The sequence below is a fragment of the Siniperca chuatsi genome, linkage group LG3, assembly GCF_020085105.1.
Source record: "Siniperca chuatsi isolate FFG_IHB_CAS linkage group LG3, ASM2008510v1, whole genome shotgun sequence".
In the NCBI taxonomy this organism is placed as follows: domain Eukaryota; kingdom Metazoa; phylum Chordata; class Actinopteri; order Centrarchiformes; family Sinipercidae; genus Siniperca; species Siniperca chuatsi.
Window position 1 is genome coordinate 32,266,904 of NC_058044.1, and position 21,765 is coordinate 32,288,668.

Sequence of the window (21,765 nt, forward strand, 5' to 3'; positions counted from 1 at the left end):
CTATTTTGAAAATCTGATTTTTCATTACCAGCTGCGTGAGGAAAGAGGTGAAGGGGCTCTGCCAGATGGCATCTTTGATGCAATTCCCATCAGTTGGCTATAGAGGTCAGAAAAAATATCGATTAGCCTACTTTATGTACCTTTTGTACCTACCCCTTCTAAAGGTGGGCCGTTGTAGGCTTTTATTTTGAAGGTAGGTCGTCCGCTTCCCTGTAAGTATGCGCCTTAACGGTCCCAATGACGCGACGGCTGCCCTGACCCACCGGATTTATCTGTTTCCATATGACCGGGCTTTCATTCACAGCGGGGTTCATACACATGCTGCGGTCTCTCTGTGGAACAAGTACTGGACCTTGACAGAGAGACAAAGGAGGGACAGAGAGAGAGAGAGAGAGAGAGAGAGAGAGAGAGAGAGAGAGAGAGGCCAAATGAAAGAGTGTTATCAGCGGCAGAGGGAGAGTGGAGCGCAGACACAGGGGAGGAATTTTTAATTTTCCCTTTTTATGGTTCTTGGATCATAAACACTTAAGGAATTTCTAAACATGCACCTACTGGGAATATCTCTTTTACTCGCATATCTTCTCTACACCAACCTCGCCAGCGACCTCAGCCACAAAGACTATTATGATTACTACGAGCAGGAGCAGATGGACGAGCCGGTAAGTTTGAGAAAAAATGACCAGAAGTTGTTTGAAGTGAGCCTGGCTGCCTCTGTGTGTCTGAATGCACACAGCACCAGCCCCCATGCGCTTTGATATTTCACCTGATTCTGTCAGTAAGGGGGTCCAGGGACCAAGAGGTCCATCAAGTGGCTTCAGAGGGGTTCGAACCACATCTTCAAAATGTAATTTTCTTAATCCTTCTTTTAAATGGACCACCTTAAGACACTTGATGGGGATGTTTCATTTTTGTAATATATATATATATATATATATATATATTTAACATTATTTCACTCGTATTTTAGACTAGTGGAGGCATACAACTTGGGATCAATGGACTGCCAGGGATCTTGAGCTGATCCCCCTGTTGTCCATCACAGCAAATTTAAGTGAAAAGTCAAGGTGTGGGACTGTGGATCCTTCTATTCCCCATACCAGAAATGAGGAATAATTTGATTAATATATATATTATTATTGATATTATCATTTCACCTCTGTATTTTAGGGATTCTGGGGCTGTGCAGTGGACAGCAAACCCTCTTTAACTCAGCCGACCCACCTGCTGAGGTTGGCATGAACCCTAATGATGTAAATTCATTGTGTACATTATGAGTAAAATAAAGTCATCCAATTTGGGTTAGGGCATCTACAACACTGCTACAATAATCTGAATAAAAGCTATAAACACCATTTCAATCAAAACTTGGCATAACACACTCCACTTAAACCTAGTCTTAACAGACTGCATTAATTGGGGGTAATTCTAAATGTAGACAAATAGTCCAAAATGCCCTGAAAAAGTGGCACATACCTTGGAAATTTACATTAACCAAATGCCACTAAACAGCTTAAACATGGCCAGACAACAACAACAACCCACCGGGTGCTTGCCCTTTCCCCCTCTTACTCAGTTTTATCTCAGTTCGCTTCCCGAGTTTTATCCCCCTGGTGTGTGTGTGGCTTTGGAGGAGCGAAAACAAAAGGCACGTTAGTAACAGTCAGCGCTCAGAACAAGAAGCCAAAGCCAGCTCTTTCTGAGTGTATTTTCCTCACTGATCGTAATCATCTGTTCTGGTGCGCAGGATATCATTAAAGGTTTAGCCTGAGCCCTTTCTGCTGAGCCTCTGGATCTGAGAGGTCAAGGACAGAGGGAGATACAAAAACACTGATTTTGTGTATCACATTATAAACTAGCTGTTTATTGTTTTACACACAGAAGGTAACACTGATATTGACTGGCTTTTGTTAAATGGTTATTATCCATCTGTCAAATTATCTAATAATAGTTAGATTGATACATACTTTTCTCTAATGTCATGCCAGCACATCAGATTTGAAGTGAACTGAATTTCCAGAGAAAGTGGATGAGAGAGGAAGGGAAACAGAGAGAGAGCAGTGAACATTTTCCAGGGGGGAGGATTAAGATGGAGTGTTTTCAAATTAGCCAGAGAAAAGAGCCAATGAAGGCAGGTGTCACAGAGGTCAAGTATGTGTGTGTGCGAGTGTGTATGTGTGTGTGTGTGTGTGTGTGTGTGTAAGTGTAAGGGGGGATAAGTGCTAAGCAGTAGCATGCAGCCATTTGATCACAGTAGACTCTTAATTGGGATGATGAGTTTTTCGCTCAGCTCCTGTCTTCCCTTGCAGTTATACTGAAGAACTGCAGTGACAACTGATACCAACTCATCTCTGCTGTCACGTGAAAACCTCATATAGCTGTCAGGTGTCTAAGGATTAAAAACACAGATGTAGATTTTTACTTGCACATGTTGGAGATAATGCAGTAGGGCAGGAATGAGGTTGTCAAACAACCATTTAATCTGCTTTCCACACTTGAATTGCTTGTTCATGCTTAAAATGAGTTTGAGTCTGTTTTATTCAGATTACTGCAGAAAAGATCAGAAAAGACAAAGCCATCTCTAGCCTTTTCCTTAGACTTTCTTTTGTGATTAACTATGTAACTAAATGAAATATACAAGTTATATATGACAGTATATGATGCTTGCATAGTTATTTTATTGCAGGCTAAATATCTTCACTGTACTATTGAAGGTCAGTGATCCAGAGCTTAATGCCTTTGTTAAACTCCATTATTAGCTTTGTTTATGTTGTAATTTAATGGGTTGAAGATAATTTTTATTCTTAGATTGAGTATTGAGACAGACAAAGTTTAAAGGGGAACTCCACCGATTTTACACATCAAAGTTTGTCGTTTGGTTCTGTTGGCGGTTCAGTTGTATTGTGGGCAATGTAGGCACCAGGTTTTAATAAGGAAGAAGAACGCATGGAATTAAAAAGACGATATCTCTGGTTCTGCTGCATCAATTAAAAAAAAAATACAATTTAAGATTTTTTTTTGGGCATTTCTGCTTTATTGTGATAGTGATAGCTGGAGAGAGACAGGAAAGGCAGGCTGAGAGAGAGAGGGGATGACATGCAGCAAAGGGCCCAGGCTGGAATTATACCCAGGCCACTGCGGTAAGGACTCAGCCTTGATACATGGTACGCGCTCTGCCGGGTGAGCTACCAGGGCGGCCCTGCTGCATCACTTTTGATAATTAAAATAAAAACTCTTCATTGTGAGTCAAGGACTGCAATGCTAACTCGGTTTAGTACTCTTTTAAGACTAATGTGCTGTAGTTTCCATCCATTACTAAGTTTGATTTAAAGCGGCATTAATCAATTTCTGCCACTAGGGGGAGAAAACAAAAAAATAAGCTGAGAGAGCCTTGGACACCAAATATCACCAGCTTATAAAGTTGTTAGCAAATTCTATGCATCTATCGCACGGACTAAACCAACTGCTAAGAAAGATCTGGCTCTTTAGCTGCTAAATGCTCCACTATGTTCACCAGCTAATTGCTAACTGTTTGCCAGCTGTTTAGTGCTGGGCAGGTAGTGTACAGTGGGTTTATCAGAGCTCATTTGCTGGATTTGCTGTTTATGGTTCAATTCAATTCAATTTTATTTATATAGCACCAATTCATAACAGAAGTTATCTCATTGCACTTTTCCTACAGAGCAGGTCTAGACCGAACTCTTTATAATATTAATTACTCAGACTCAACAACTCAGACTCAGCACTGGAGTAAATGTGCAGCCATAAAACCAAAACAATGAGCTAAAAGATGCTAAAAAAAGCAATCTGCAGAGTAGGGTAATATCACTACAAGTTGAAGTCATCATTGAGCGACACCTTACACATTACTCATAGTCATTTGATTTAAAATTAATATTTAAATATTGGTTTGGGCTGAAATAAATGGAGTGCACCACTTTGGTGCAATGATTAGCACTGTTGTCTCACAGCAAGAAGGTCCTGGGTTCAAATTCTATGTGGAGTTTGTATGTTTTCATTGTGCCTGTGTGGTTCTGGATTCTCCCGTTTCTTTCCATAGTCCAAAAACATGCAGGTTAGGTTGATTTGCGACTCTAATCCTGTAGGAATGATTGTCTGTTATATAGATATATCAGCCCTGTGATAGATTGGTGACCTGTCCAGGGTGTACCCCGCTTCTTTCCCAATCTGAGCTGGGATCAGCCCCAGCCCCCAATCAGAGTGGTTTACTTGCGATATGATGGATATGATACAGATTTTTATCCTGTCAACGTCTGGTCCTAAGGTTGGTTGGTTGGTTGGTCAGTTAGTCAGTCTATTCATCCATCCAACACTTTGGTCCAGAGTAAAATATCTATAGCTACTGACCACATAGACATGACAATTTGCTATGGATATTCATGGTCCCCAGAGGATGATTCCTAACAATTATGAAGTCTCATCAGTGGTGCAAAAATTTCTACTCATATACAAGATCCCCTGATGAAGTCTTTACGTTTTGGATGCTTTTTAACACCACCCTCAGGGAAAAATGTCAGCTTTGCATCAGAAACTCCAAAACGTTTGTATTGTGAAATGTAATGAGTATTACAGCTTCTGCTTGTGGGGCTTTATAGAGTCATGTCAAATGCATATGTATTGCAAAATGAATCAGTGCTACACTGGGTGTCTATGTGCAGAGACTGCAGTCTCTTGCTATGGCAATGGCTGTGCATGTAGATACAGCGGCTGGTAGCTCCTTCAAACTTGCTACATTTTTGTTTTAAATTGTTTATTTTTTTCAGCTTTATTGCTGAAACATCATTGAATGATGTCTGATTGGATTTGATTTAAAGGGATTAGCCAAAATTGTTCAAATCGACGGGATCAGGAGATTTTGACTACAGCAACGGCTGTGCATGTAGGCTAGAAGCTGCGGCCTGTAGGCTAGCTCCTTCAAACTCTGCAACATTTTTGTTTTTATCTGTTATCTTGTTCTTTTCCGGTTTTATTGCTCAAACACATTAACTATTCATCGGAAAAGGAAGCCGGGGTTTGCATTAAAGAGTAGCAGACCTTGAGACGATCCACCCAGCCAGATCAACCAGGTTAGACACCACAGCGGGTGCTGTGTGATCGCCCTGGGAGGAGAGGCAGAGCCGGGATAGGTTGGCCCAGTTTTGACTTAAGGTTGCTCCTGGCTAATGTCCGGTCTGGACGAAATGGGACTCAGACTGGCCAAGCAACGGGAAATCTGAGACTGTTGTGCCCACATCTTTGCAGAGACCCGCTCCACCAACATCCCGGATCAAGCACTCAACTTGACTGTGTTGCTATCTGCAAGACTCCGGCGGGATGAGGGGAGGCTGACTCTGTGTTTGCTGCGCTCAAGTGCAGTCAATGGATGGACACTGTTTCCAGATGTCTAACATTTTATGTGAAGATGATAATCATATTATTATCTTTACTATCTTGTCGCTGCTGTCTTGCATTCCCCCAGATGCAAATAACAAAAATGCACTGAATTATTTACTGGGTGTATACGTGTATATATATATATATATATATATATATAATATATATGTAAATAACTGTAGGATATATATATATAGTATGTGTGTAGCATGAAAGGACTACTAACGTAATTTCGTTGTGCACCCTTGTGTTGTATAATGATAAATGAAATATCTTGTATAATCCTGAATAAATCAGCTTGATTCCAAAAATATCAGAATGAGTTCTGGCCTGGAAGAACCCATGTTCGAGTTCTGACAAGGACTGACGGTACTGTACTGTATGTAACACATCAACATGCCCACTGAATCAACTACAGATCTGTACACGGTTCAGCCTAGATCCTTCTGAACTCATTTGACTTACTACATCGTGCTTGTTATGGTGGAAAAATCCCCAATCAACCTCTCCAGTGAACCCTGTTCAGTGCTATTTTTCTTCATGACTTTCCTTGTGGTTCCTGTTTGTTTTTTACCTCTGCATGTTTTTATTGGCTTTCCACATGTAGTTTTCCTTTTGACCTGCCGGTCCTGAACCGAACAGTATTTCGAAATAAGAGACTGTGTCATGGAGCTTTCACCTCAAGTTTGGATTTTGTTCAATTCAGAACAGTTTTTTCAAACTCTTATATTAACCCTGATAAATGTTCACTGCCAATGTTTTTAATTTGTTTTTATAGTTATCTTGTTTTCTGGTTATGTTTAGGCAACTCAAATCACATGGTAAAGGTCAGGAAAAGATTGCGCTTGGTTAAACACTGAAAAACTCAAAGGTGACTTGAAGCAGAAGACACAAACCATGGCCTTTTGGTGTCAAATTCATGTGTTTTGTACACCTAACCATTCCCCAACCTTCCCTGTACAACTTTTTGCCCTGGTAGTAAAAGGTCACTCTACAACCTGCATTGTGATCAAATGTTGCCAGTTAATATAATCTGTGGCATGTTTCCTCTTAAACAAATTAGCCAATGCAGCCACCTGACGAATATAAGTCCAATATTCACTCTCTTTTAGGTTTGAGAGCGAAAAAAGTCAGCTTTTGAATATATTTCTCCTCCAAAAGTAGGAGAATGGCGAGTGGATCATTATTTAGGACAATATGTATTTCACATATTTTATTTCTATATGCCTTATAGTTTAGCCTACGATTTCAGTTATTGTGGGCATGTGGATCGGCACTGTACTACTTCTGGGGATCCCTTACCGTTGCTTAGTCATTCATACCAGTATGTCAGATTTGTGCCTATTCCGAAAAGGCTGTCAATTTGAATGTAGCCACAGCCCATAATAATTATATTATTAGTACTAGTAGTATTTGTTTGAACCATTAGTTTTTTAAATTTTGAGTCACATTCATTAATATAAAACACTATAGCATGGTTTTAAAAGTACTATGCTGTCATTTTCATCAGTTTTTCTTGACTAATACAGTGATCAGTAAATGTTTCCAAACAAGCCGAAGCTGTCTATGTTAACATGCCAGTTTTTAAATAACAAAGTGGTACTTTGAAGCAACAGATTAAGGATGTATTTCCTGCTGAGATCATTTAAAAACCATCTTGGTGCTCTTGCTTTTACACTTACAGACACTTGTTCATGTTGAGTGTTAGATTTTCCATCTGAGTGCACAGAAACAGTGTGAGTTATGTTTCATGGTTGAATTTTTACTTTTGGTTTCCCCTCCAGGAAACCTTGATAAATACTCTGGCCAAGCCGGGATGAAAAACCTTCCTCCAAGTCAAATATTACTGTAATCTTTGAAATTCAATGATGGTATAAAGTGATGATGGTTTCTAGCAGGACACTGTAGCTTGCCAGAAAGTTACAACCTTCATGTAATCTGTAGATGACCCTGAACTCTGAAGTAGACAGATGGATGTGATGAAATACGTGACACAATGCCAGCATCTCTCTCTCTCTCTGTCTCCCCAAGTCTGTCTTAATGTTTAATGTCTCTCGCTTTCTGTGGGCTTATGTTGCTCCATCACTCTTACTTCATCGTGACGAAGATGACTAAGAATATAAAAATATCAATGCTCTTTCTCTCTTTCTTTAGCCTTAAACCTGACCCAGTCACCACATAATTTCTCATCTCCCAGTTTCTATTAATTCCCAATGCAAAAGCTTCACCCCTGTTTCTCTCTCTCTCTTTCTCCCCCTCTCTGTCTGTCTGTATCTCTCGCCCATATTTCACAACCCCCTGGAGTCTGCAGAAGAATGTGGTGTGTAATTAGCAGTCATTTTGAAGGAATTTTCTGTGATTCCTCTGTGGATCCTCCAGCTCAGTCTCACTGCTCCGCCAAATACCAATGTTGTTAACTATAAATATCACTCTAAAATATAAAATGTTCCTCCGGATTCAAAGAGAAGTAAACACAGCTTCTGTTAAGCATCTGTTTGGCCTCCTTATAGTATATATAGAAAATATTAACTTTTTAGGTAGCTACTCAAAAAAGCCTTTAAAAAAATGAGTCTGTGGTGGCCAGTGCTATCCTGTATGCTGTTGCATGCTGGGGCAGCAGGTTGAGGGTAGCGGACGCTAACAGACTCAACAAACTGATCCGTAAGGCCAGTGACATTGTGGGGGTGGAGGTGGACTCTCTGTCGGTGGTGTCAGAGAGGAGGATGCTGGCCAAACTACACGCCATCTTGGACAGTGTCTCCCACCCGCTCCATGACGTGCTGGTCAAACAAAGGAGTACCTTCAGCGGAAGACTCATCCCCCCACAATGCACCACAGAGCGCCACAGGAAGTCATTCCTGCCTGTGGCCATCAAACTCTTTAACTCCTCCCTCTAAGTGTAGTCTGTATGACCCTAAGTCATTAAACTGGACATTGGATCATTAACATCTCTGCAATACTTGAAATATTGTGCAATATTCTGTGTTAATACCCCGGTGCAATATACTCTTTTCAGTTTAAAATTCCCTATTTATTGATATTGATATTTATTCATACCTCTATTACTGCTGTGCAATATCCTCTGTCTCATTATAATCTTAATAAGCTACACTTAACTTGACAGTTCATGCACTATTACTTTATACGGAATTATTATCTTCAACCTGTAAACCCACTTTGTACTTCACACTTATTTTATACTTATACCCACTTGGTACTTAATATATTTTCTGACCTGTATTATAATGTATTATATTTTTTGCTTAGTACTTCTATTCCTGTGTGCACTGACATGACAGTGAGCAGCTGTAACGAAAGAGTTTCCCTTCGGGGATCAATCAAGTATTTCTGGTTCTGATTCTGAAAAAGATGAACACAGATAGTGACATGTAAAGGCTTCAACCAAAGCAAATAGCCTTATTTCTACATTTCTTTAAAGCTGCATTAATTTTCTTTTTTTTGTGTAAACACAACATTGACATGCTATCACCTTTTAAAGTTAAAATGGTGAACATGTTATCAAATAGTTGCCTATTTACACATCCAGCAGACACGGAAAGGCCAAAATTCACTCACCTTTAGCTGTGATTTTGGTCTCCACCAACTACTGAGGAAAATATCTGGATCTTTAGTTGCTAAATGCTCCACTATGTTCACCAGCTCACCCATCTCAAACTTTGTCTGTCTGTCGTTTGCTGCCGGGCAGGTAACACACGTCACTGAAAGCAGATGCCTGCTGTGGCTCGAAACGAGGTTGATCAGAGTGGTGAGACTGAACCAGAACAGTAAAGTTGCAGGCCATAAGACCAAAATAGAGCACAAAGATGCTAAAACGCTCTGTAGAGCTGAAGGGAACTGCAGAGTTGGGTAATAATTCTTGGGTTTGTCACTACAAGCGACCCCTTTCACATTAAAACTAGTCATTTAGCCCATTGTTAACATACAAATATTGATTACAGCTTTAAAAGACTACTTTAACAATTCAACAAGACCAAAGTGTAAAACAACCTGCCGCCCCTAACGCTAATAGGAAGCACCGTGCTGCAGCACGTCAAGAACTGTCTCTGCTCATCCACTGATCTACACCATAGACTGTATTTGTATATATTATATATAGTCTATGATCCACACACACGAAAGACAGCGACAACAAGAGGTGAGGACAGGTAGTCGAGCTGCCACATGAGCCAGGATGTACAAGCAGGGAGCGAGTGGAGTTTATTTATTTATTTAATTTTTGCCTTGCAAATGCAGGCACAAGTAAAATAGTTAACACTGCAGTGAAAAGCAAGCAACGAACTAGTAAATAACGTCTGTAGTTGGGCCAACATTGTATTGAAGTACAAAACAGGTGGAAATAGGACAGTAGTGTGAAGGGTTGCGCCACCGGTGTGGGGGTTGTACATAGAAAATAATAGGGCCGCTGTTTTATGCGCTCCATTTGGCAGCGGTGTGTTTTGGTTTTAAGAGTTAAAGTCACAAGTAAAGCCGTGTTCAGACAGACAACAGCATTAATGGAAAAACGCAGCCGTCTCATTCATTTCAGTCGGATAGCAGTGGTGATGCATAGGTCTCCAGCTAAAAAAATGCAGGGTTGTTCAGCAATAAAAACCTGGCTCAAATTTTGCCGCAATGCAACACAATGTCATCTGGCAAGGAGCTGCGCTGGCCAATCAAATATGAAAGCATACATTCCTGGTAGATTACTTTCTAATATTAATACAGTATTTCCATCATTTACTTTGCGATTGTCATTGTGAAAGATAGAAGTCAACGAAATCCTGTCTCATAGTATTTCTAAACACCTGTGCAGTGTTTTGGCATCTGATAAACCTTCAAACTCATGGATCTATTACTCAAACTTACCTTCCTGGATCGTATTTCATCATCCCCACAAATGCAGCCTCTTGAACTTATTTAAATACAGCACTGTTTTTGGTCTGAAAGTCGATTGCCACTCAAGCACCGTCCTGAGGTTGTAATGCTCATTACACATCAGAGAACAAAATTGTTGGATGTGTACCCTCTTGTCTATCACCGTCACAGGAGAGATCACAGGAGCTTGAATCAATTTATTTTAGTCTGGAGGCAGTAATATAAGCTTCATTTGAGATTTCTTTTGAATTATTTTGGCATTTCAGTGAGTATAGCAAAATTTGAAGGAACACTACTTCCCTGATTTTGTCATATTGTGCCAATATCTCAAAACACTTGTCTCATTGTATTCACATGTATTTGACTGCTGGAGTGTTTCTGCAGTCTGTACAGGCCCTATGTAATTTAAGTACTGTCTGAAAAGACACCTTGTACGTTGTCCTCAAAGTGTATCTCACACAAAAAGCTGCATTTCCTGTAATATGGTCATGAACACTAACACAGTCCTATTTGTCCATCTAACCTATTCCTCATGTGCTCCTGGACATTGTTATTCGCTCATTTGCTTGCCTCCATCTTGGCATGTTAGGATTGGATGTTAGACAGTGGCAAACTCATTTGGAAGTCAAATCTGAATTTAATGTTTTGTCCACGCCATTTACATAAATGAAGGGGGCAAAATGTTAGAAACACCTTTCAAAATAATGCACTCCAGTACAACACAACCACCCACTACGAACTCAATAATAAACATAAAGTAGAATTATCACCTTTCTGACAGTGTCAACAAAAACTGAAACTTTATAAGCTTTGTAAAAATAGAAATCATGGCAGAGCTGTTGTATTGGATTGCATTAGAGTGTATAGGTGTACCTAATAAAGTGGCGAGTGAGTGTATATCAGTTATGGATCAGAGGATCTGTCATGCTGAGCTAATGTAGCTAGAAAAGAAGCTTGCCATTCAGAATGGAAGGAAGAGGAAAAAATCATGATCATCAGACTGTGAAGGTTCCTGATCATTCACAGAAAAGGACTGATCATGATTTTAATATTATTTCAGTCTGACCTCTGACCTCGTCACTCCCCACAATGGTACAGCAAGTTCAGCACAGCAGGAAGTAGGAAGTGACGATAATAACTCTCCACCTAGGGCGTTATGCTCCTGCTGGTGTTGATGTTCTCTCTCCATTTGGGTTTGTTCAGCTTGACCTCATTTTGGATCGGGTCTGGCTGTCCTCAGGTCCACAAGATCTCTCTTTTTCAAAAATTAAGTCATTCATGTTGTGTTTGGGTAGGTTTTCCATGTGTCCCTTTTAAATAGGATCTAACATTGTGAACCTGTGAAGAACTCATTTCGAGGTGCGGCTTATGAAAAGCTATACGTAGCTCCATCAAACTTCGCTACATTTATTACTACATTTATTTGTTATTTTTTTTCGCCTTTTTTACCAAAACATGTATTACCTATGACAGAAAAACATTCATCAACATCGGGATAAGAGCTAAGCTAAGGCTACCCCACTACCCAGTCTACTCCTGACTTATGTCCGGATGCAGGAAAATAAAATGGATTAAATAAGACTGTGTACCCAGATGTTGAATTTTTAATATTAAGATGTCGACCATATTATCTTCCCACAGAATTCACCAGTATTTTGGTGCTGCTGTTTACATTCCCCAGACGCAAATTAAAAAAATGCATTACAGGAACTGTATGAGGTCATAAGCAGTCACATGACAAAATAACCGGATGGTACTTTTATTGTAGCTGGCAATTTGAATAATATAGACCTCAGAACTGCTTTACCTAAATTCCACCGGCATGTCCACATCCCCACCAGGGAAAACAATACCCTGGACCATGTTTACACGAACATTCCTGGCAGCTAAAAAACCCTACCCTGCCCCCACTTTGGACAATCAGACCACATTTCCCTGCTTCTCCTGCCAACTTACTCCCCGCTGATTAAAAGGGTCAAACCATCAGAAGAAACAGTTTAAGTGTGGACAGATGAAGCTACAGCAGCTCTACAGGACTGTTTTGAGTGCACAGACTGGCTCATGTTCAAAGATGCCGCCACCCAGGGGAACCACATCAACCTGAGGAATATACTTCAACAGTAACATCATGCATCAGCATATGTGTTGATGATGTGGTGATCACAAAGACAATAAAATCATTCCCCAACCAGAAAGCCTAGATGAATGGAGAAGTGAGTGCCCTATCCAGAGCCAAAAAAGCTGCCTTTCGGTAAGGTCCCAAGGAAGCATACAACACCACCAGAGCGAGACAGAAAGCTAGCATCAAGGAGGCAAAGTGGAGAAATCGGGAAAGACTGGAGAGAGACCTCAGCATCAAAGAAATATGGCAAGCGATCCAGACCATCACAGGCTACAAAAGCAGGAGAGCCTCCATCATGTGTGAGGCCACGTTGCCAGAAGAGCTAAACGCATTTTATGCTCGCTTTGATCTCCTCAACAAAGAGTCAACTGTCAAGTCTTCTCCTTCTGAATGTGTGTAAAGCTACTGGGACTAGTAACATCCCTGACCGTCTACTAAGAACATGTGCCAAGCAGCTAGTTGATATATCACTGACATTTTTGGCTGGACCGCAGCAAAGTTTAGGTCAGCCCTATAAACGAGAAAGCTTGTCCATGACTTACTGAGTGAGTGAGTGAGTGAGTGAGGACTAAGTGCTGAAGTTACACCATTGGTTGGTCGAGTGTTAGAGTTTCAATTATGTCCTCAGGAGGCTTTTACAGCGATTCCTCTCATTAGCTGCCACTCATTCCAAATCAATCGCTGATTATATTTTGCTGGTCTCAGAAACTACTATCTGAGGACTTAAGACTTCTGAATACATTGACAAGACCATTTTGTCTATCTCTCCAAGGTAAGTGAAATGCTTCAATAGTAGACAGAACATTAAAACAAACTGCCGGAAGAAGCCAAGCAATGTTATGAGGAGAAAGTGTAAAAAATAATAAGATTCATTTAGTCTGTCAATCACTAGCATGATTTGTGATTGCTCAGTGTGTACACCTCTCTCTCTCCTTGTTGCAACAACAGCTACAGCCATGTAGGCTGGTCATTGAAAAGGCGGATGCAGTCTAATATAAAGGGACAGAGCACTGTAAGTTAGGGACAATCTAAATGGCAGTAGTGTCAGCAAGGTGTTGATCTATCACCAAAAGTGTATGTCAGAACGCCCTACTGGTACTTTGCAACTAACACTGACCCGTAAATAGACTGCGACAGACTTTAGATACATAGAATACTACACCAAATTGCCGGTGGACGCCTAGAAACGTTATGAGGAGAAAGTGGAAGTAATACCCTGATGATTTCACTCAAAACAAACTCTGCTTTAGATTGCTTGAACAATGTGGCCGCATTCTGTTCCAAAACTCTAGTAACGTTAATTTCAGCGACACTGCATTAGTCGACATGTAGGGGATTAACTCTGGAACCGTCCCGGAGTGTTGTTGGGTCACCAATGAAGCGTTTGTGAAAAAAGATGCAGTTAACTCACATTGCAGAGAAAACACTGTAACTGCTTTACTGTTTACATTCTTTGTAGAACCAGTAGCTCTGAGTCACAGCTTTGAAAACACCATGAAATCAGGAATTATGCTCTACTAGTCTGTGTGCCCACCACACAGTTTTCATTTATTTGTTTAGGAGTTTGTCTTGTGCATGTAGCGTGACTTGTGATTGCTCAGTATTTAGAACTCTCTTGCAACAGCAACTATAGCCATGAATGCTGATCATTGAATAGGCAGAAACAATCTAACAGAAAGACACAGAGCACTGCAAGTTAGTGCTGCAGTACATGTGCCAACTGTCACAATCCTGTATAAAAAAACAGGGTTTTCGAGCCTACAAACCACCAAATGCCCCCAAAATGCCAGTGGAAACATTCTATGTTTAATGCAATTATTTCTAGATGTGTAATGTCCCTTTTGTTTTTACAGCCATGGCAGTGTTAGGGTTGCGCCATAAGGCCTTGCAGCGGCCTTTGTCTGAGATAAGTGGTTATGTTTTTGCAAAGATACTCTGATCACTTATTTGTTCAGTGTGTTGTTAGCTTGAAAAACAGTATTTTAAATGAGAGTTTTTTAGGCATAAATGAACAACATGTTATCTTCTATTCCAATTTGTCCTTGTCATTGGTGGCTCACATTTGAGATAATTTGCGGATGGCTATGTTGCCATGCCAGAGGGCCGGTTCAGCTTTGGCTTCATGTCTACACCTGGAGGAGACACTGATGCTTTGTGAAGGAAAATATGCCATGCTGATGACCCGCCACTCACTCCTGATGTAGTTTGCCTACTTGCTCCAGGCAATGACATGAAGTCCAGCCGCACCATTGAGATAGCCGCGAACGATTTTATGTCTCTTCTACAAGGTGCTTTGCATTGCTGGCCACACTTAGGCTTTCTAGTCCAGTGTGTGATAATCTTATACACCCCCACATTCTGAGAGTGCAAATCTGTCTACTGTGATGTAACACTTGCTTTTTCTTTATTGCTTTTTCCTATCCATCATGGAGACATTCCTCTGGAGTACCAACTTCATCTTAAAGAAGAATACCATCAAGTGGCTGCTCAGCTCATGTCCACAACTTCTCAACACAAGACTTCTTTCCATTATGTGTTTCCATTTTCTTATCAATTCTGCAGGTTTCTAGATACAAGAAAGAGATCGTCGGGATCGACGATATTTGCCATGTAAATTTCTTGCAAAGACACAAATTCTGATCTTTTTATGTTTACACAAGTTCTGCGCAAGTAATCATCTAACATTGTTCAATTCTGTTCACGTGGTTATTCCTATGTACTATCCATTATCTTGCAGGCAGCTACCAAACAAAATACTCTAGAAAAGGATCCCATAGGAACTACAACCAAACATTCCAGAGTGCAGGCAGCTACCATACAATAAAATGCTAGAAAAATATCCAATTCAATATAGATTCAGAATCAGAAATACTTTATTGATCCCCGGGGGGAAACTCTTTTGCTATAGCAGCTCACTATCATGTCAGTGCACACAGGAACAGAAATACTAAGCAAAAAATATAATACACGATTTAATACAGGTCAGAAAATAAATTAAGCATCAAGTGGGTATAAGTATAAAATAAAATAAGTGTGAAGTACAAAGTGGGTTTACCGGTTGATGATAATATTACGGTATAAGGTAATAGTGCATGAACTGTCAAGTTAAATGTAGCTTATTAGGATTATAATGAGACGGAGGATATTGCACAGCATAGAGGTATGAATAAATATCAATATCAATAAATAAGGAATTTTAAACTGAAAAGAGTATATTGCACAGGGGTATTAACACAGAATATTGCACAATTATGTCAAGTATTGCAGAGATGAAATGATCAATGTCCAGTTTAATGACTTAGGGTCATACAGACTGACACTTAGAGGGAGGAGTTAAAGAGTTTGATGGCCACAGGCAGGAATGACTTCCTGTGGCGCTCTGTGGTGCTTTTTGGGGGGATGAGTCTTTCGCTGAAGGTACTCCTTTGTTTGACCAGCACGTCATGGAGCGGGTGGGAGACACTGTCCAAGATGGCGTGTAGTTTGGCCAGCATCCTCCTCTCTGACACCACCGCCAGAGAGTCCAGCTCCACCCCCACAATGTCACTGGCCTTACGGATCAGTTTGTTGAGTCTGTTAGCGTCTGCTACCCTCAACCTGCTGCCCCAGCATGCAACAGCATACAGGACAGCACTGGCCACCACAGACTCATAAAACTTCTTCAGCATTGTCCGGCAGATGTTGAAGGACCTCAGCCTCCTCAGGAAATAGAGGCAGTTCTGGCCCTTCCTGTACAGAGCTTGAGTGTTCTTAGCCCAGTCCAGTTTATTGTCCATGTGTACTCCCAGGTAATCCTCTACAATGTCCACACTGAACCCCTGGATGGAAACCAGGGTCACTGGTGTCTTGGCCCTTCGTAGATTTACAACCACCTCCTTAGACTTTGTCGCACTGAGCTGCAGATGGTTCTGCTCACACCATGAGACAAAGTTCCCCACCACAGCCCTGTACTCAGTCTCATCACCACCGCTGATACATCCCACCACAGCAGAGTCATCAGAAAACTTCTGAAGGTGGCAGGTCTCTGTGTGGTAGCTGAAGTCCGTGGTGTAGATGGTGAAGAGGAAGGGAGAGAGGACAGTCCCCTGAGGGGACAGCAGCTGAGTTAGAGGGGGGATGAGCAGGAGGAGATTAATAACAGCAAAACAAATAGCAGCACAAAAAGGAAATGAAACACAATTTTCAAACAGTTCAGAGCAGATGTGACAGAAGGACCAATATTTGTTTGTTTCTGTTGTAGACAAATTTGGTTTTACAACCAAGTGAAAAGGTATAATGACATACTCAAAAATCAAATAATTGAAAAAGCCACACATACAGTTTATTATGCAGTGCTATTCTTGAGATTCATGAAGACCTAAACGTGTAGGATGATTTTTGGATATGCCATGACTGCTGCAAAAAAATAATGAAAAATCTAATTCCTACTGTGACTCATTTAAATAACCTTGGACTGGTCAATATCATAGACTATGAATAACTCCAACTGTCTGAATTAGAAAATACTGCAACTGTTTGAATTAGAAAATACTCTCATTGCTTGAAACATTCTCATTAGCTAAGTTAATCGCCTTGTATAAACTGTATAATCTACTGACTAATTAATAAACTATAATTTACTGTTACTGTCATTTACTTCATTATAAGTTTTCTTTCAAATCAGACATCTTACGATATGAATGGAAAGTATTCTTGCAACTGCATTCATATATTTTTTGATTTATATGTAGCTTAACCAAGTCATGTGATATGCCATTTCAGTACACTTTAAATCAAGCTCAAGTTTATTTGTCACATATAATCATACATGGTACAATCATAGTGAAATGTATGTCCCCAAGCTCCTACAATTGTGCAATAAAAAAGTAAAATAGAATAAGAATAAAGAATAGAAATAAGCAATAAATAACAATGGTAACTATGGTAAATAATAAGTAAGTAAAAAATATTCTTGAATACTAGTTGGTCTTCTCGACCGCAACAGCGAGAAAAGGCCATTATATGGGTGATTGAGATCCTTTGCCTATCCTTAGGCTTGCACCGCCTGGTGTAAATGTCCGCCTGAGGTGAAACAGTCTCTGGCAGGTATCGCCACTGATTTCCCAAATCAATTTGATTCCGATTCACAAGGTCCCGATTCAATATCGATTTGGTTAGGGATATTTTAGTAACACTACCAGTTTTGCTTGGATATGAAAGAGATTCTCAGAGACCTAATGCTGTAAATTGTACAATGAACCCTCTAACCTGGTGCATTAAAAAAATTAATGTTTACATTAAGAATTGACCCTTTAAATCACCTATAACAGAGCTGACGCCCCAGTGTTTCCTCAACGATTATATTATAAATAAATATATAGCTATTAAGAAAAACAACTTGACATTTAAGGTTTAAATAATGTCCCTTAATCAAGTATTGCATTTCTAAATGTTGTGGTGTTATTTCCACGTTAAATGAAAAAAGGATATATTGTTAGAAAGATTAGACATAGATTGTTTGATGACTGCTCACTCAGTCAGTCAGGTGAGCCCAGGAATGAATACCTGAATGGCAGATTTTCACTCGACTCACAAAACCTCCGTGATACATGTAAATTAGCATAATATGTTGTAGAATTTTAGTGTTATTCATGCTTTAATACGGTGTGGTTATGTATCAACATTTATATACAGTGTGTGTGAACGTCCTTCTCCTTACGTTCGGCACATCTATGTGCTGTTTTTAGCTCAGAGAAAGAGTTCATCAAGCTAGCAGCACAACACGTGAATGCAGCCAAATCTGTTTCCTTCTGATCCACGGAGCCCAACTCGCTGCACTTCGCAGCTGGTGAAAGTTTCTCTTGGAAGGGAGCAACTAACTGGTGGCTGGGGTCCCGCTGCAGCTCTGGGGAAACCAGCTACATTCCAGTCCCATACATTGAAAAAATAGAGGTAAACACCACTTTTTGACCTAGGTGTTTTTTTTTTTCTCTTTTTAGCTACCTAGCTAATGTCAATCTGCTTGTCATAGAAACAAAACCCACGCACAGCGTTTTTCTCTCTCACCGCACAAGCGCTTCACTCCAGCGCTTCTCTGCCAGAAAAGAATGCTAGGCTACATGGACACAAGCCCTAACGGGATTAAAGCTTCACGCATCCACGGGAAAAGGCATATATTATAAGATCGATCTTGGACTTTATGAATCAATATCGGATAATTCAAATGAAGATCGATTTGAATCGGAGGCTGCTGCCTTATAATTGTACATGTTGTCAGACTGCAGCCCTAAATTGTAGGCTTCATGGATGGTTCTGGTAATCCATGGTTTCGAATTGTGGAATGATTTAATTGCAGTTTTGGGAACAGTTGCTTCTCTTGTTTTACAAATGAAACGTGACGTAGTTTCTGACATACTTGGTCCGTAGGAAGACGGCTGCATGGTCGCTCTTCCCGAATGCGGGTAGCGATTGCGCTGTGTAGCAGTGATCCAGAGTGTTTATTCCCCTTGTGGTGCAGTCAATATGTTGGTGGAAGTTAGGCATAACCTTCTTAAGGTTAGCCTGATTGAAGTCTTCAGCAACAATGAGCGCAGCATCAGGATTACCAGTCTGTGAGCTGTTCGCTGTGATAATGACCAATGGAAATTCCCTTGGTAGAAAGTGCGGTCTGCATTTGATTGTCAATAATTCCAGATCAGGTGAGCAGGAACGGTATAGCATTTTAATATTCTCACTATCACACCAATTCTTATTCACCATAAAGCACACGCCTCCTCCTTTTTTCTTACCGGAGTCCTCTACTCTATCGAATCGCTATACAGAAAAAGAGTCACCTGGTTGAATGGCGTTGTCCAGTATGTCGTGATTTAGCCAGGTTTCGGTGAAACAAAGGATATTACCGTACCTGATATCTCATTGGAAACTGATACGGGCATGGATGTCGTCCAGTTTATTATCCAGTGCCTGGACATTGGAGAGAAGGATACCACCATGTTCTGAACAGACACATTACAAACATTAACAAAAAGTAACATTTCTATTTTGGAACATAAGGCAGCTAACTTTGTAGAGTGCCTTGTGCACAGCTGAGCAGACATATTGGAGTCAAAGCGGTGTGTTCACGGGAGGTTGCTAACTAGTAAAATACATTGCTGGAAAGTTAAACAAGGAACCCATCATTTTCCCCTTTCAATATAACTCCAATATAACCCTGTCCCTGACAACCGTAACGTCACTTATGCTTATCACAACTGTTTGCTGTATTAGCAAGGTAGCTAGCTAGCTAAAGTTTGTCAGTCAGTAGCAGATTGAAAAGTAAGCATCAGAGCATCTCTTCATCATTCTGCAGATCAGCAGATAACAGTGCGGTGGTGGTTTGAGTCTGTTGAGTGTTGACTTCACGCTACATTGTGACCTAGTTGATCAGATGCAATGCTGCAAAGTAAATAAATAACATCCCCATATTGGAGTAACAGGAGCCTGTTTTTTGACCAGATACATTGAACGTTTATAGCAGAGGCGCCGTTTATCTCTTGACTTGGCAGCAGCGAAACATGAGTTAATGTTAGTGGCTGTTACATTAACAGCCAAATATTGCTAAAGATGACATGGTTTGATAAGCAAGGAAAAAAGCGTTTCTGATTGGAGATCCATTTATTGAATAATAATAATTATAATAATGGTTCAGAATCAGAACAAAGCTGTAGCACAGCTGAATCACATAGCTTGAGAGAGTAAATGATTGAAAATGTGGTTTAGTAGAGAGCAGTGGTGGGTTAGTACATTTATTAGTACTGTACTTTAGTACCCCAATGGTCAGTAAAGATTTGTAAAATCTTCTTAAAAATGTCTCTTACTCCCACAATTTTTACTCTTCATACATAATTTTGAGTTCAAAACGTAGGAAAATGTGTGCTGGTCACAGACATGTAACTATGGAATCAAACAGACTTATGTATTTGGCACTGTGAGCCGCAAAGTGACAGGAGTGCCAACCAACTGGCCCAACGACTCCAGTGTTAACTGAAAACAGAAATGTTTTTCTTCTTCCCTCCTCAAATTTCTAACTCACTCTAATTCTCACATTTTTGAGAGTACATACACACATTTCCCACAGTGTGTTCAGCAGGGTCTGCTGTCTCTCGGGATAATTTTGGCGTTCGGACTCAAGGTTTTCAATCTATAAGCAGGAGTTTGAGAGGTATTTTTTGTTTTAAGTGAACTGTCTGAGCAGTCTACAGTGTGGTGCGTGTATCCTCACTGCCTGTCTCCTATGCACTCAGCAGCCAGTATTTGTGTGTGTCCGTGTGTTTGGCCTGTGAACCTCAAATACAGAGAAGATAGCAGTTTTTAACCTGCGACAGCTCCTATATTTTAAAGAGTACGTAACCATAACATATATCAGTGTCTTCAGTTTCCCAATCTAGCCAGGAGTGCATTCACATAAAAGGGGCAGTGTTTGCATATGACCAATCGCAAAGATGGACAAGTCCACTGGCAGCAGAGCGGCATATTTTACAAACAAAGAGCAAACTATAATATTAGAGAAATACGAAGAAGTTAAACACATAATCCAACTGAAAGCAACACAGCTGCAGCCTGGGCTGGGCTTATAATATCACTGTCCCATCATTCGGCAGATATCTGACTGGAATTACATTTATAATAACAATAATAAAGTTTACTTTATCAAAACCAGCGTTACAAAGTGCTTTAAACATAGAACACAACAATAAAATACAGAGTAATGTATGAATAAACAGGCAGGCATAGGGAATAAAAGAGGAATAAAACTTAATTAAAAAACATAAATAAAATTTAAAATAGAGCAGAGCAAGACTTGAGTGCAGCATCAAGAATAAAGGATAATGTAACTCAATAGTTAAGAAGTAAAATAAACCTAAAAATTGTAATAAGAAAATATAGGAAGGTAGGAAGATTTGTGTATTCCATTAAATTAATGTGTTGCCTAGATGTATTCTTATACAATTTTAGCCTTATTCTTTGAGCTGCAACCCGAGCGGTGTGAAACGGACAAATAAAAGATAAATAAAAAAACATAATTCAAAGTGATAAGTAGGCTTACTTTCATATCTTATAAAAGTACGAGGCTTTCGTTCTTCAGTCAGTCTCTGTTGTAGGATGATATTGGGATACAAAAGCACAAGGGTTTTGTCGGTCTCTGTACACTGCACAGAGACTGTACTGTACACTGCACCAAGCTTATATTTTTTAATTCTTTTTTATTCCATGCACCAAGCTCCACAGAATCTTCTATGAAAGGTGATGCCATTTTCCAAGATACTTGATTGGTCCGTAGCCTATATAGGCGGTGTTTTTATACTCGTTGATCTGTTATCTCCAACATAACCTGCTCCGGAGCAGGTTAGGTGTTAAGC

The 21,765-nt window shown here is 40.2% G+C and overlaps 1 protein-coding gene across 3 annotated transcripts in view; it reads left to right on the forward strand.

Annotated features, from left to right (window-relative positions):
- Window positions 1-288: 288 nt before the first annotated feature.
- The window catches only part of vegfc (vascular endothelial growth factor c), a 130,914-nt gene continuing 109,437 nt past the window's right edge, over window positions 289-21,765 (forward strand). Inside the window, exon 1 of one of the 3 annotated variants that reach the window (XR_006377398.1) lies at window positions 289-659. Coding sequence is in view for 1 of the 3 variants with exons in the window: in XM_044189913.1 (XP_044045848.1) it covers window positions 543-659 (117 nt within the window). In the remaining 2 variants the exon portion in view is untranslated. The remainder of the gene's footprint in view (window positions 660-21,765) is intronic. The other 2 variants (XR_006377399.1, XM_044189913.1) reach the window with 2 other exon arrangements.